Consider the following 13,275-nt stretch of genomic DNA (forward strand, 5'->3'; position numbering starts at 1 on the left):
CAGCCTTATAGATCCCACATCTGATTCCCTCTACAGAATGACATATGTGGCCTTGTGAACTTAACTCCTGGTTCTCCAGGCACGCCACATCTGGCGCCCCTGACATCACACGTTGTCCCTAACAGCTGCTGGGTCTGCTTCGCTGTGGACCGGTTCCTCCGGTTGGGCACTCTCAAGACAGCTGTCTCAAGATTGCTTCATGATCTCTTAGGGTGCAGCACCCCTCCGACCTCATGCTACCTCGACCATAAGAGCCCCACCCCGGGTTTTCAACAGCAGCTGCACACCGCGGTCTCAGCACCAGCTTCTGACACCCCTACCCTCCCAAGCACATAGAAAGGTAGATCCAAAGCCTTCATAGTCCTCCAGCACCCTCAGTGACCCCCACACACCCGGGCTGTGCTCGTACCTTTGTAGCGCTCCAACACGTCCTCGTAGGCCCGCACATACTCCTTCTCCTGGCTGCGGGAGGCCGGCAGCAGCCCCGGAGTGTAGGAGGCCATAGGGGAGAACTGCCCCCGCCGGGGGGTGCGGACCGGGTCCGCTCCTCTGCTGGGTCTCTTCTAGCTCCCAGGGATCTCAGTGTTTCCGGTCCCGCTTCCCTGTTTGTTTTGTACTGATCCGCCCTGTAGTCTGCGCTTCTCCTCCGTTGCTTTCGTCCTCTCCTCTCCTGGCCGTGCGCTGCTCCCGCCCCGGGTCTCCTGTCACTGTCTCCCTTCTCGTCGGCGCCGCTGGGAGCTCTGCGCTCCCCTGTCCCCGGCTCTGCCTCGGCTCCTCCCCAGGCCCCTCTCCCGGCTCCCGGTATCTCCTCCCGCTTCCGCCTCCCTGACTCAGGCCGCGCCGCCCGCACCGAACAGCGCCCCCTGCGGGGAGAGAGGGCTTCGGAAGGGAGTAACTTCAGGCGAGGGAATGAGGGCCAGCAGCTCGGGTGAAGTAACTCGAAGTACGGGGGAGGAGCGCCACCCAGCGGGGAAATGTAAACCACGATCTAGAGCACCGAGACACTGGCCCTGACGGTACTGCACGGAGAGACCCGTAGGAAACAGTCACTGCTGTTGTCAGAGATGCTGCATGCACCCTGCAAAGACCACACAGCGAGCCACAAACTATACAAAAGAGCATTTTAGTGGCATGGTGAAGGCAGAGTCATCTTCTGAATATTGGGGCCAACCATATTTTGGGACCTTCTGTTCGGAACAGCTTTGAATTTATGACCCATTTTTAGCTGTTTCATGCCCTCCGTGTCCAGGTCAGCGGGAGTGCACAGGCACACTCGTCCACATTCTAAATGTACATCTAATATTCAGGAATAGTGAGGTGAGGTTTTACTATTGTACAACAGCATCAGCTCATTAATATGACTTCAACTAATTTCTGTAACATCCTCCCAGTTCTTATATGTGAGGCTCTGTTTTGAAATAATTTTTTATTGGATGTTGCATGAAACATTTCTCTGCAAAATGCTGTAATAGTCCCTCACACATCACCCGGGGTCCCTGAAAGGCTGGGTCCCCTGGGACAGAGCCCACTTTGCCCATGCCTTAAAATGTCTATGGAAGAACGTAACTGTATTGCCAAAAGGCGGCTGTGTGCAATATTTATTTGTTTGTTCTTCAGAGAGACTTTATACATTGTACAATAAAACAGCACGGGTATTCATTCTTCACTGTCCACAGCAATGCTTCATAAACGTTTTAGAAGCAAGACCCACTTTTAGTATGGCAAACGTTCGCAACCCATCTGGCTTTAATGGACATGAGGCGGGCAATCGTTTAATGCAACTAAAAGCATCATGTGGTAGCATATTGTCTTTTGCAGACAGCGCATTTTCTATTGAACTGGTCACAAAATTTGCACAGACGTACAGTGTTATAGAGAAAACTATATTGCACACACGTGATAATGTGTGGAAACAGAGTTGCAGTGAATATTTATTTCTGCATCACCAAGTATATTGTCTTAATTTGCTCTGATCCTATGAAAATCTTTGTTTCCATTACGCTTTGGGATTACAACTGTTGAACGAGTACAGTTCATCTACAGGTATATACATTTTGTTGTGTGCTAGAACTAAATAACATCCTACAGCCTTTCATTTCCTTTCACACTTTGTGTATGTCAGCCGGAATGTCACAAAATTCACTTTACTTTTTTTCTCTGCAAAGTGAGAGAAGTTTGTGAATCAGAAGACATAGCTTGACATTTGACCTCTGTCTTGGAAGTGCGGCAAATGTGAGGCGATGAATACAGAATTTAAAGGCATCTTTACTTATGGGTTTTTACTATAGCGACCCACCAAAATCGTTTTGCGACCACCCCACAGTTTGGGAAACTGGTATAGTTTTAATTTAGTTAATTGTTAAGTTAAAGTAATGTTCGTATTGTTGTTATTATATGCTCCACAAGCTGCTGCCTCTCACCAGCTGCAATCTTAGTCCAAGCATTTGTTCTGTTCTAAAATTGTTGTTTCTTCTCTTGGATCTGGCAGTTGGATGTTGGTCGCCTTGCTTTGCGGTCACCACTCCGCTGCTGGGGACATAAAAAGTACAATACATCTACTTACCTTCAAGTGATGCCTGTTAATTATATTTCATATTGGCAATGAGGTTGTCCCCAGTTGTGTTAACTACGGCGGAGCAACTCTGGGTCATTGTGTCCCTCGGCGACTCAACCCAAAGTGAAGACCTGTCGCCACCTGAAGTAGTCTATCTCCACTTGGCAGAAGCAGTGTTACCTTTCAGCACCTCACTTCGCCAAGTTCACAAGGTTGAAACTTGGAGCACCTAACATCGCCGAGTTTTCAAAGTTGAAGATTTAGACCCGAGCAGGTCTAAGCTCTGAATCATGCCATTTAAGTCATCGGCTGCCCTGTGCGCTTCTCATCACTGTCAACCAACCTGTGGTATTGTCCTGTATGTACCACCATCTCGACCTTGGTGCATTGTTGCGACGACAGCCACCCAGCGGACACCTTCTTTATGTGCGCCATTTTATCTTCTAGTCAGTTACTTCACCACTGTCGTTTTCCTTGCATTACTGCTTTATGCTCATCATCAATCACATAGTTTCAAGTATTCTATTTACAGCTGTTGCTTCATTAATTCCCTGGTGCCTGCCGCAAATGCACACCATTGCTCTTCAGACATCACTTCTTGTTATCAAACAACATCAGTCACCCAGGTATTTAAGACTTGTTTTTTTTTGTTTTCTTAGTGAAACAGTGTTGTAATCCTCCTCCTCCATTGCTCCAGAACCCTGGAGACCAACCTATGAAATATAGTAAATGGGTAGGACTATTCAATACCGTTATGATTTCCCAGTGGCGGCTGCTCTCAGGAAGCAGCAGTGGGGCAGCGAGTGGGGAATAAAAAAAAAAAATCACGTATCTACCGGCCAGCTGGCCAGCCACTCCCTCTCCTCCGTCCTCATCCTTCTGTGTAAACAGGAAGCATGAAGCACTCGGGCTCCCAGGCTCCCCAAAGCTACTCACAACACTGCAATGCAGCGTTGTGATTGGTCTGAGCATCGTGGTTCAGCACTCGGCCAGTGAATGGGAGCCTGGGCATGTTCTCCACCCAGGCTGTAAGGCAGCCTGTGTGGAGAACATGCAAAGTGTGCATCTTGGGCCGGCCAAACATTCATGTGCAATTACATAGTGCCCACCACTCCTCGCCCTGCTTTGAAAGCAGAGCAGATCTGCCCGCCTCGCCAAGACGCCGCAGCAAGAACAAATAAAATGATAATAATATACAGTTATTATCATTTTATTTTTACTTTTTTTACACTCCAAAAAGCAGTGGGGCGATGCTCCTCCGCCTTAGCGGAGGAGCTGCCACTGTGATTGCCATAGATGCTAATTTGTTCACATCTGCAAGGAAGAAAGGATTGTTATTGAACACGATAGGCGCTGAGGCACAGGAGATTTTTGATCATTTACCTGAACTCAAGCTCCTAATAGTAGTGAGGAGTACGATGAATTCTGTGAAGCATTCGAGAGACTTAAGTTGCATTTCAGTGTTGAGCCAAGTGTGGTGATGGAATGCTTTAATTTCTATTCTAGACATTAGTTGACTAATGAACCTATAGAAGGTTATTTTGCGGCACTTCGTATTTTAGCGGCAACATGTGAGTTTGGCACATTAACTGATCAATCCATTCATGATCAAGTGATTATGCACTGCTACAGTAAAAAATCAGGAACAGCTACTTAGACTTAAAAAATCCCACACTTTCTCAAGTGGATGAAGTAGCTAAAGGCATTGAGAGATCAATAAGATCATGCAAAATGCTTAATGACGATAAAGAGAACCACTTAGAGGTTGCTTTCGTACACAATTGCAACAGAAATTAGGCCATCAAAAGAAATGCTAACAAATCCAAATGTGCTACATGTGTTTCTGGTATGCATTTCAATACATCTTCATGTCTGGCTCTATCTAAAGATTGCTTCAAGTGTGGAACGCTTGTTCATTTTCAAGTGTTTGCAAGTCACAGTGCCATATCAACACCATTATGAAGGATAAAACTGAGACTTCGCAAAACACTCAGTATAAGGAGAACATGATTTTGACATTAGATGGCAAAGACAGTGAAGATAAAGTTTTATTCACATCATTTGACACTGATCCATGTTAACCACCCAACTGCAAAATTGTGATTGATGGAGTCAAATCTGTAATGCTGGTGGATTAGCATCAGAGGCTTTCTTCAAGGAACAATGGAAAAAAAAGAGTATAAGAAGATAACAATATAAAAGCCTATGATTAGAGGAAATCTATTATTAACATTCTAGGTTACTTTGTGGGATCTATTTCATTTTGTGTTTCACACTATTCAGGGAAAGATATATGTCATTAAGAATGGCCAACATGTTCTGGGCTGGAGGCACCAAGGAAACCTTGGACTTATTCTCGATCCATCATCTGATATCCCAGCATGTTGTATGGTCAATCACCAAGGTATTGATTGTATTATTTCCCAGTACAAGGATGTATTCAGAAAAGAGTTGGGAATAGTTAGGAGATTCACTCATGCAGGGCCGGACTGGACACCGACACCGGCCCTGGCAAACTGCTTGACTGGCCCCCCTGGGGGAGAGGAGGGGTGCGGCCGAGCTGTTTGCTAGGGCCAATTTTTGCCGATTTTGTTACAGGGGGCCGATAATGCTAAGCCCCCGTAAAACAAAAACGGCCCCTAGGAGACCAAAACTGGCCTCCACCCTGGCAGCCCAACGGGGAAATGCCCGGTGCCCGCCACGACCAGTCCGGCCCTGCACTCATGAGATTAAACTTAAAGCTGGGGCATCTCCTGTTAATCATAGACTTAGAGCTGTGTCTCTTAGTATCAGGAGAGATCTAAGTCTTAAACTAAAACAACTAAAGGCAGATAGGGTAATTGAACCAGTTAATTCGTCTGAGTGAGTTTCTCCCATTGTGTTGGTAAAAAAAATCTGGTTCCTTGAGGTTCTGTGCTGATTTGAGGTCTCTCAACAAACTCATTATCATGGACTGTCATTCCCTGGCCAAAATTCAGGAGCTGTTAGCACAGTTGAGGATGCACCATTTGTTACCTCTTTAGACTTCAAATCTGCATATCAAAAGACCAAACTGGAAGAATGTTGCAGAAATCTGACTACATTTATCACTCCTAATGGAGCTTTTAGGTATGTACGCATGCCCTTCGGACTAGCATCCACTGCATCTGTTTTCCGGAAACTTGTGTTTACACTTTCTAGGGCATGCAGGGGGTTATGACTTTTCAAGACAACATTTTATTTTTTGCTGATTCCGTTGACTTGCATAACTCATGATTGTCAGAGGCATTAAATGTTTTGCAAGAAAAGGAAATGGCATTGCAGACGGAGAATGGTACATTTCCCACTCAGGAGGTTGAGTATCTTGGTCATACCATCTCTGGTATAGGTATTTCCCCTAAGCTGAGTCTGATTCAAGCAATTGAAAAGTTACCCACACCCACTGACAAAGACCAATTAAGATCTTACTTGGGATTGTGTGAGTTTTATTCCAGGTTCAAATGCAGATTCTCTCACTTAACTTTACCTTTCAGGGAATTGCTAAAAAAGGCACGAAGTTCAATTGGATTAAAGTACACCAGGATGCTTTGATCAGCTGAAGTGTTCCATAGTCAATACACTACCCCTATTTCCTTTTGATCAGAAATTGAGATGTTATCTTTATGTTGATGCCAGCGCTGAAGGGATTGTGGCTATGCTCAACCAAAGGTACCAAGCTGTGGAACGCACAGTTGTCTTTGCCTCACACCCTTCTCCTGTGCTGAAGCTAAGTATTCCACTATCGAAAGGAGGGCTTTGGCGTGCGCATTGATGGTGGAACATTTCAAAACTTATCTGTAGGGTAAAGAATTTGCCATCAAGACTGACCATAAATCCTTACTTGCATTACTTAATAGCAAAGGCACTGGCAGGGCCTCTGCCCATTTGGTTAGAATCCTCTCAAAAATGTGTAAGTATAACTTTCAAGCTCATTGTTATGTTATGTAATGTTCTTAAATTTATAAAGCATGTAGCTGCCCCAGCAATGGGACGTCCCAGCGCTGAAACCAGAAATAACATTGCAGGGTGGAGAAAACGAGGGGCACCAACTAGACCGGGAAGAGCCAGGTTTTTATGGCCCTTCTGAAAGCCACATGATTCTGGATACTCCTGATGGTCACAGGAAGGGAGATTATATTCAAGGGATATGCTGACTGTTTATCCAAATTGCCTAACTCATCTGCTGAAGGTTACTCTGCGATTGTTGACGAATGTGTGGTAGCTTCTCTTGAAGATGTGTTGACTATATTCAATAGTGAGTTGTCTAAAGAAGTTTAGGTGGAATGTTTTCAGGCTGATGAAGAGCTTAAAAAATCATGAAGTTTTCCAATATGAGGTGGCCTCATGAGAAACTTTTAAGTCTCATGTTTTAAATTGTGTGGAAGGATAGAGACTCCATCTCCGTTTCTGGAGATATGGTATTTAAGGAACAGTTTGTTATTCCTCCCAAGGATATTCATCCCCCCCTTCTTAGGTAAGCTCACTTGGGTGAGACTCTTACAAAGAAATGTGTTAGAGAAATATTTTGGTGGCCTTATTGGGTTAGCAAATGTCTTGTTTTGTGAAGCAGTATTCCATCTGCGTTAATTTAGACAAATCCTTAGTTACCAGTAAAGTGGATTGCATTTGCTCTCATTTTTCCAGCAGGCCGTGTGATAAAATGGCACAGGACTGTTTAGGGCCATATGAAAGTTTTTCAAGGTCCAAAATGTGCATGCCTTTGTCTTCATTGATTATTTTTCCAGATGGGTGGAGATAAAATGGGTATCTCAACCCACCACTGATACCCCCATTCAGTTTTAAGGGAGTTTTCCCACAATGAAGGCTTGCCATTTAGTTTTGTCACCGATAAGGGCAAAGGATTTACTTCTTTGAAGTTTCCAAACTTTATTTTACATTTGAAAGCATCTCTTTATGCTCTTAACATGTATGGCCTCGTAGAAAGGTTTAACAGAATTGTTTTTGAGGTTGTGCAGGCGGCTTTAGCCAATAAAGTTAAAGGTTAAGATGTTAAGGGTTTTGTTGCTGAAAAAATATGGGCTTATTCTTCACCCAATTTATGCACAGGATTCTAACCATTTTCCCTGCTCAAGGGCCAGGTACAAAGGACTTCAATCATTTCTTTTTGGATTTATCAAGATTTACCCATCGCGGATCTCAACAAGATATATTGTTTAGCTAAATATAATGTTTATGTCAGAAGGCAGTCTGGAACTGGAATGAGCAATAAAATCAATATGAATCGTACTAGGGTCAGGTTGCAAGTGGAAGATTGCGTCAAAATTAAAACTTCCACTTCACATCAAAAAGGATGAGCCTACATTTTCCAAAGCTTTTAAAATTATCGGGGTGGAAAATCATCTGTCAAACTTAATGCCTCTTGGTGGAGTATGTACAGGCTTTCCAAAGTGGATGGGTGCTTGCTGAATAGAGAAGTTAATGCCAATGTTGACATATAAGAAAGCAAGAGATGTTGTGATGCTGATTTTGGGTCACGATTTTCTCTTCTTATAGATTCCAATGTCAAATGATCCCTTGAAACATTATCACCTAATACATGTGCGTTATCTTATTCGTTGTGTGATGAAGGGAATTTGTTGGATGTCAAGGATGGCAATAGAAAAGAGGAAGATAATGTTGCCAATGAAGTTTAGGATGAGATTGCCCTCTCGTCAGGCCAAAGGAGTGATCATTCTCTATTAAGGAAGCAAATATTATGGACTGCCGTCCCAAGAGAGTAATTGTGACCCCCAAAAGATTCAATGGTTTTATTTTAGGTTACTTTTACTGCTTAGAATAGTTTTTGTTTTGTTTTTATTTTGGTTTAATTTCTTTTCCTTTTGTATTTTGCTTAATAGTTAACTTCCTACTTTAGGGTCTTGTTATAAGGGAGGAGATGTGTTGTAGTTTTAGCCAAGTTAATTGCTAAGTTAAAGTGTTGTTCTTATTGTTATGTTATTATAGGCTGTGAAAGCTGCTGCCTTGCCCTAGCTGATATCTTGGGTCAAGCATTTTGTTCTATATAAAAATGTTGTTTTTTCTGTTGGCTCTGCCAGCTGGATGTTGGTCACCTTGCCTTACGGTCACCACGCTGCTGCAGGGGACATAAATACTACAATAAATCGAAATACTTTCTAGTGATGTCTGTTTATTATAGTTCAGAGACACTGGACCAGAGTCTATGTAAGTTAATAACACCAACTAGTCGCATTTCATGAGAGTCACTTAGGCCATTAATGGATTGGTAGTCAGTAGCCTTTTGTATTTAGGGACATGTTGCTGGTTTTTCTTTTTGTAAGTTCAGATCCACAAATTCCAGCTTGCAAACTGCTTTTTGTTTAAAATGCATGAACGGCTGAAGGTGTTGTGGAATCGGCACGTGGAGAAGTACAAAGCTCACGTATGATTTGAACATCTATGTGATCCCGTTACAAGAGCTGCTAGAAGCAACAGTTGTAGGCTTTCACATTATGTCAACAACATCAGTGCTTAATTGGTAAATGAGTCAGTTCTGGTGCCCAAGGCTTGAATAAGAAGCCCGAGGCTTAGCTATTAAACGTCAGAGCGCAGAATCCCAAAGCTGCGTAGCTTTGAGTCCACCTCATGCCTCTTTAATCTACTGCCAGACACCCTCTGCCCCTTTATCTTACTCTTGCTAGTTCCTTCTTTCTCCCTTTGTGATGATTTTTCTGCCTTTCTCTTCCTCCTCCTTTCTCCCTGTGTATTTTTTGCTCTCATGCCCATGGGGATTATCTGTTGCGGAAAAATATGTGCCAGTCCCAAAAACCACCACCGGCAACCACAGGCTCATACACCCAGTGCCTCCTCCCTTGAGGGAAAAATTTAGTTGGACGTCATAGGCCTAAGTAGCCTGGTGGGAGTAATGCACAAGCAAATGCAGGAAATATGGTATCTGCTCAATGCGACCAAGAAAGAGTTCATTTAGGTGAGCTTCCGGGTCTACCACCACAAACACTGCTTAGTTTTATGAATGTTGGAATTCAGGCAAAACTAACATCAGCCAATTCTGTGTGGGCAAAACTCGAGGGGTTATTGTTAAGATCTAGTATGGAGGGCCACGTCAAACAGTCGACCTTATCCGTCTTCTTTCATCGCTGTGCTCGTATCTGCCAGAAGGAAGATTAGCGACAGCATGGACAGCAGCATGGTCAAGGCTGGAATATGGTGACACTCTCTTTGTAGGTACCTTCAAGAAGCTCCCAGTTGACTGCTAAAATCCAACATTCAGCACCCAGAGGGTGACAGGCTTAAATCAGCGTGATCATGTTAGCCCCACGCTGCAACGACTCCGTTGGCTGCTGTTGCTGAAATAGTTCCTCAAGGAGTGCCGGTGCAGTGGAAGACCACGATAAGGGCACATATATTCTATAGGTCTCTTAGATCACATGTAAAGGCACAGATGGATGTCCCCAAGATTACAAGTATTTTATGGAGCAAACATCTTCAGAATATGGGGGTAATGGTGGAATTACATATGAGTTGATGTTAGAAAGACCAATGCCCTAAACACGTTTAAGAAAAGGTTACAATTCTTTTATTTTCAGGTTCTGCATGGTGTGAGCTTCTCATCTCTGCTGCAGCCTGGATACCTCTTGCTTAAGTCGAATTAAAAACTCTTTCACTAAACGTTGCTTTGCACTTTGCAACATGTAGGTTTTTTATTACGGTAATGCAGTCCTTCTTTTATACTTTTGGGCTTTCGGGCGCCTTATATTGTGTCACACTGCTGGGCATGTAGCAGTTTTTTAAGCCATCTCATTTGTTTTCACCCAGCAGGAATTGCAACTGGTGCTCATCATTCAGCCTTCAAAAAATGAGTTTTCACTTGCTTCCTCGCCAAAGCACCATCTACGCACTGTTTTATATTCAGTACAGTTGATAAGGAAGTGAGGTTCCTCTTTTCTACCTATGTAATCATTAATATGTATTTATCTCCTTCAAAGATCGATGCTGCATTGCTTATAGATCATATATTTTTCTGTTTTCAGGTCTGCCTCACTCTACAGTGCCTGGTAAATTACCCTGTAATTACAACAGTTCTCCTGATTTACAGGCCCATGTGTGAGTATCTCATTAACTCCAGGATTTGTATGTGTATTCTGGCACTTGTAGTCCTGCATTTATGAATGGACTAACAGGACATCAAGTCCAAGTCTGAGAAAACGTTGAAATAGCCCTGGACTATATGGGATTCTTGTAAGCTCTATGCTGTCTGTGTATCTGCTGTTGGTATTTTGTTATACTCAGACTATTACCTAGAAGGTGTTGGACCCTGTTTAATGATTTCTAACATTCACTCTTATTTTGTGCTCAAATCATGTTGAAAATGGAGGAATGTTGTTATTATGCCATAACAGTGCGTATGAGAAGGCGATTGGAATGCCAAAAGAGACAAACTACTCAATACGCACATCCATGCCAAAATTACGCATGAAGGAATTACATAGTATCCTTGTCCCAAAATGCATCGTTTCTGTCACACCTCTTGCATACGTCTTTTCTGATGCTATCACCAATGAATTTATCTTCAAAATAAGAAACTGGAAGACTGTCTCATAATCAAAATAGCAAATGCAAAACAAGCAAAAGATAGAAAAAGTGGGACACATGGATCAAATATCAATCGTTTTTTCACCTTCTTTAAACAGTTATACATCACAGAACTAAATGGCCTGATACAAGCGAGTAACCCAACTGGATCCCCAACAGACCCCACTCCAGTAAAAACATTCATAAGCATACTACTTAATATATGCGCCAAACACCTAGCAATGAGTATTGTGATCCTTCTTTACTTCTACCGGTTCTTTTCCATCGGATCTGAAAAATTCCTTCACAGAAACTGCTCAAGCAAGGAAAGTTAGACCCATCAAACATGACAACTATAGACTAATCCTAGAGGAAACAGTATTTTCTCAGCCCTTCACCTTTATTAAAGAAAATACCCTACTCTCTAACCAACAATCCAGGTTCCATCTAAGCAGACACATTGAAAGAATGACCTCAAGCCAACAGCTGACAAAAATGGAGTGGGCGCATTATTAGTTTTGGGCACATCCATAGCCTTTGACACTGCACACCATCAGAAACTTCTGCAGAGACTAGAATAGCTCAGCATAATGAGAAAATCTATAAAAGGGCTATCCTCCTATCTCAACGTCAGACAAAGCCTGATGGCCATGCCTTCTTTTACCTCTGATCCCCAGTCGCCACAGTGCGGTGCATCACAAGGTACAATCACAAGATTCAATTGTTTTTCCACTTCTGTTCAACTTCTAACACACTGGCTTAACAGATCTATTAGATTTTATAATCTCCACTAATGCAATTAGGCAGATAACACTGATATCATCCTAAACCTAGAAACCTCACATTCTTACATACATATAAGTGCCTCCTTGCCTGAGATGAATCGTTGTTGACCAACCACCTGAAGCTCAACTCCGCAAAAACAAAGATGACTTGTGGACAATGGAACAACCAGAAGCCCGCTTCAATATGGGCAGGAATTGGAGGCCCCACCAGCAAGACTAGATACAGTAAAAACATTGGAGTGACCAAGAAGTCAAACCTATCCCTGATTGCAAATATTAATAAAGTTACTAAAATCACTGTCTAGGCAATGCTAACAATAAAAGACATCCTTTTTTGGATCAATTTTGCCAACAGCCTATAACCCATTAGCCGTGCTTCTTCCTACAAAAAAAAACAAGGATCCAAAACACCACTGCAAGATCACTACTTCACCTACATGGAAAGGTGCACATTACTCCATTGCTCCAAGCATCAAGACACGCTGGGCCCGATTTACAAAGGTAAACTTAGACATTTGGTCTAAACTTAGAATACTTAGAACTTAGAAAATAACAGCTCAAGGACACATCACATCAGGACAAAGGGCACCCTCGCCATGCACAGGGCTGTCTTCACTGATGTCATTTCAGATGTCATCAGTGAGGTTATCAATGATGTCATTGAACATGTCATGAATTATATAATATGTGAAGTCATAAGAAGTGCAAATCGAGGGTGCGATGTATAGTTCAGTTAGCTATAACTGGTGAATTTCAGAGTTTTTCTTTAGTATAAAATGTTACATTTAAACTGATATTTTCACCTCACTATAACGTCACTTTAACTGTAGTTTCTTCCAGTGAATTTCCAAGGTTTTTAGAATATGCAAAGTAAGATATTATTATCATACTAATTAGAACCTTTTGTTTTTCAGTGAATTTCTAGGTTTTTTTTAAGGCAAAGTAATATTTTATTAGCATACCTAACTATGCCAACCCGTGTGCCTTGTGCAGCAGGGGTTAACAACAGGGTCTGGATGTGGCCAGGCCCTGCGACCAACCCTCCATGGGTGGCCAACCCCTCCACACACATGGCGTGCACGGTTTGGGATTGGCTGTAGGGCCAAACCCTGAACACAATCCCTTACAGGTGGCCACCCCCCACTGCACATGGCCTTTGGCCATGGGAAGTGCAGGCTAGCCGCAAAGCCAACCACCCATACTCAGCCAACCCACCACAATCTCTCACATCCTCATTTTTTAAAATAGTTTTCTGATCCGACAGGACTGTAGTGTGAGCCAGGACAGGTCCCTGTGCTCCCTCTGGACTCTTGCAGGAATAAAGAGGGTCGTGCTGGCTCCTGCAGAAGTCCTGAGGGATCGTGGCAA

The 13,275-nt window shown here is 43.1% G+C and overlaps 1 protein-coding gene across 3 annotated transcripts in view; it reads right to left on the minus strand.

Annotated features, from left to right (window-relative positions):
* Positions 1-13,275, minus strand: part of MACF1 (microtubule actin crosslinking factor 1) — a 1,146,281-nt gene that overhangs the window by 1,089,607 nt on the left and 43,399 nt on the right. The window contains exon 1 of one of the 3 annotated variants that reach the window (XM_085648360.1): positions 410-855. The exons of the other annotated variants lie outside the window; for them this stretch is intronic. Coding sequence (XP_085504486.1) covers positions 410-503 — 94 coding nt within the window. The 5' untranslated portion in view covers positions 504-855. Of the gene's footprint in view, positions 1-409; positions 856-13,275 lie in introns of those variants that run through there. 3 annotated transcript variants of the gene reach the window in all.

Source organism: Triturus cristatus, chromosome 3_2 (genome assembly GCF_964204655.1).
Source record: "Triturus cristatus chromosome 3_2, aTriCri1.1, whole genome shotgun sequence".
In the NCBI taxonomy this organism is placed as follows: Eukaryota; Metazoa; Chordata; class Amphibia; order Caudata; family Salamandridae; genus Triturus; species Triturus cristatus.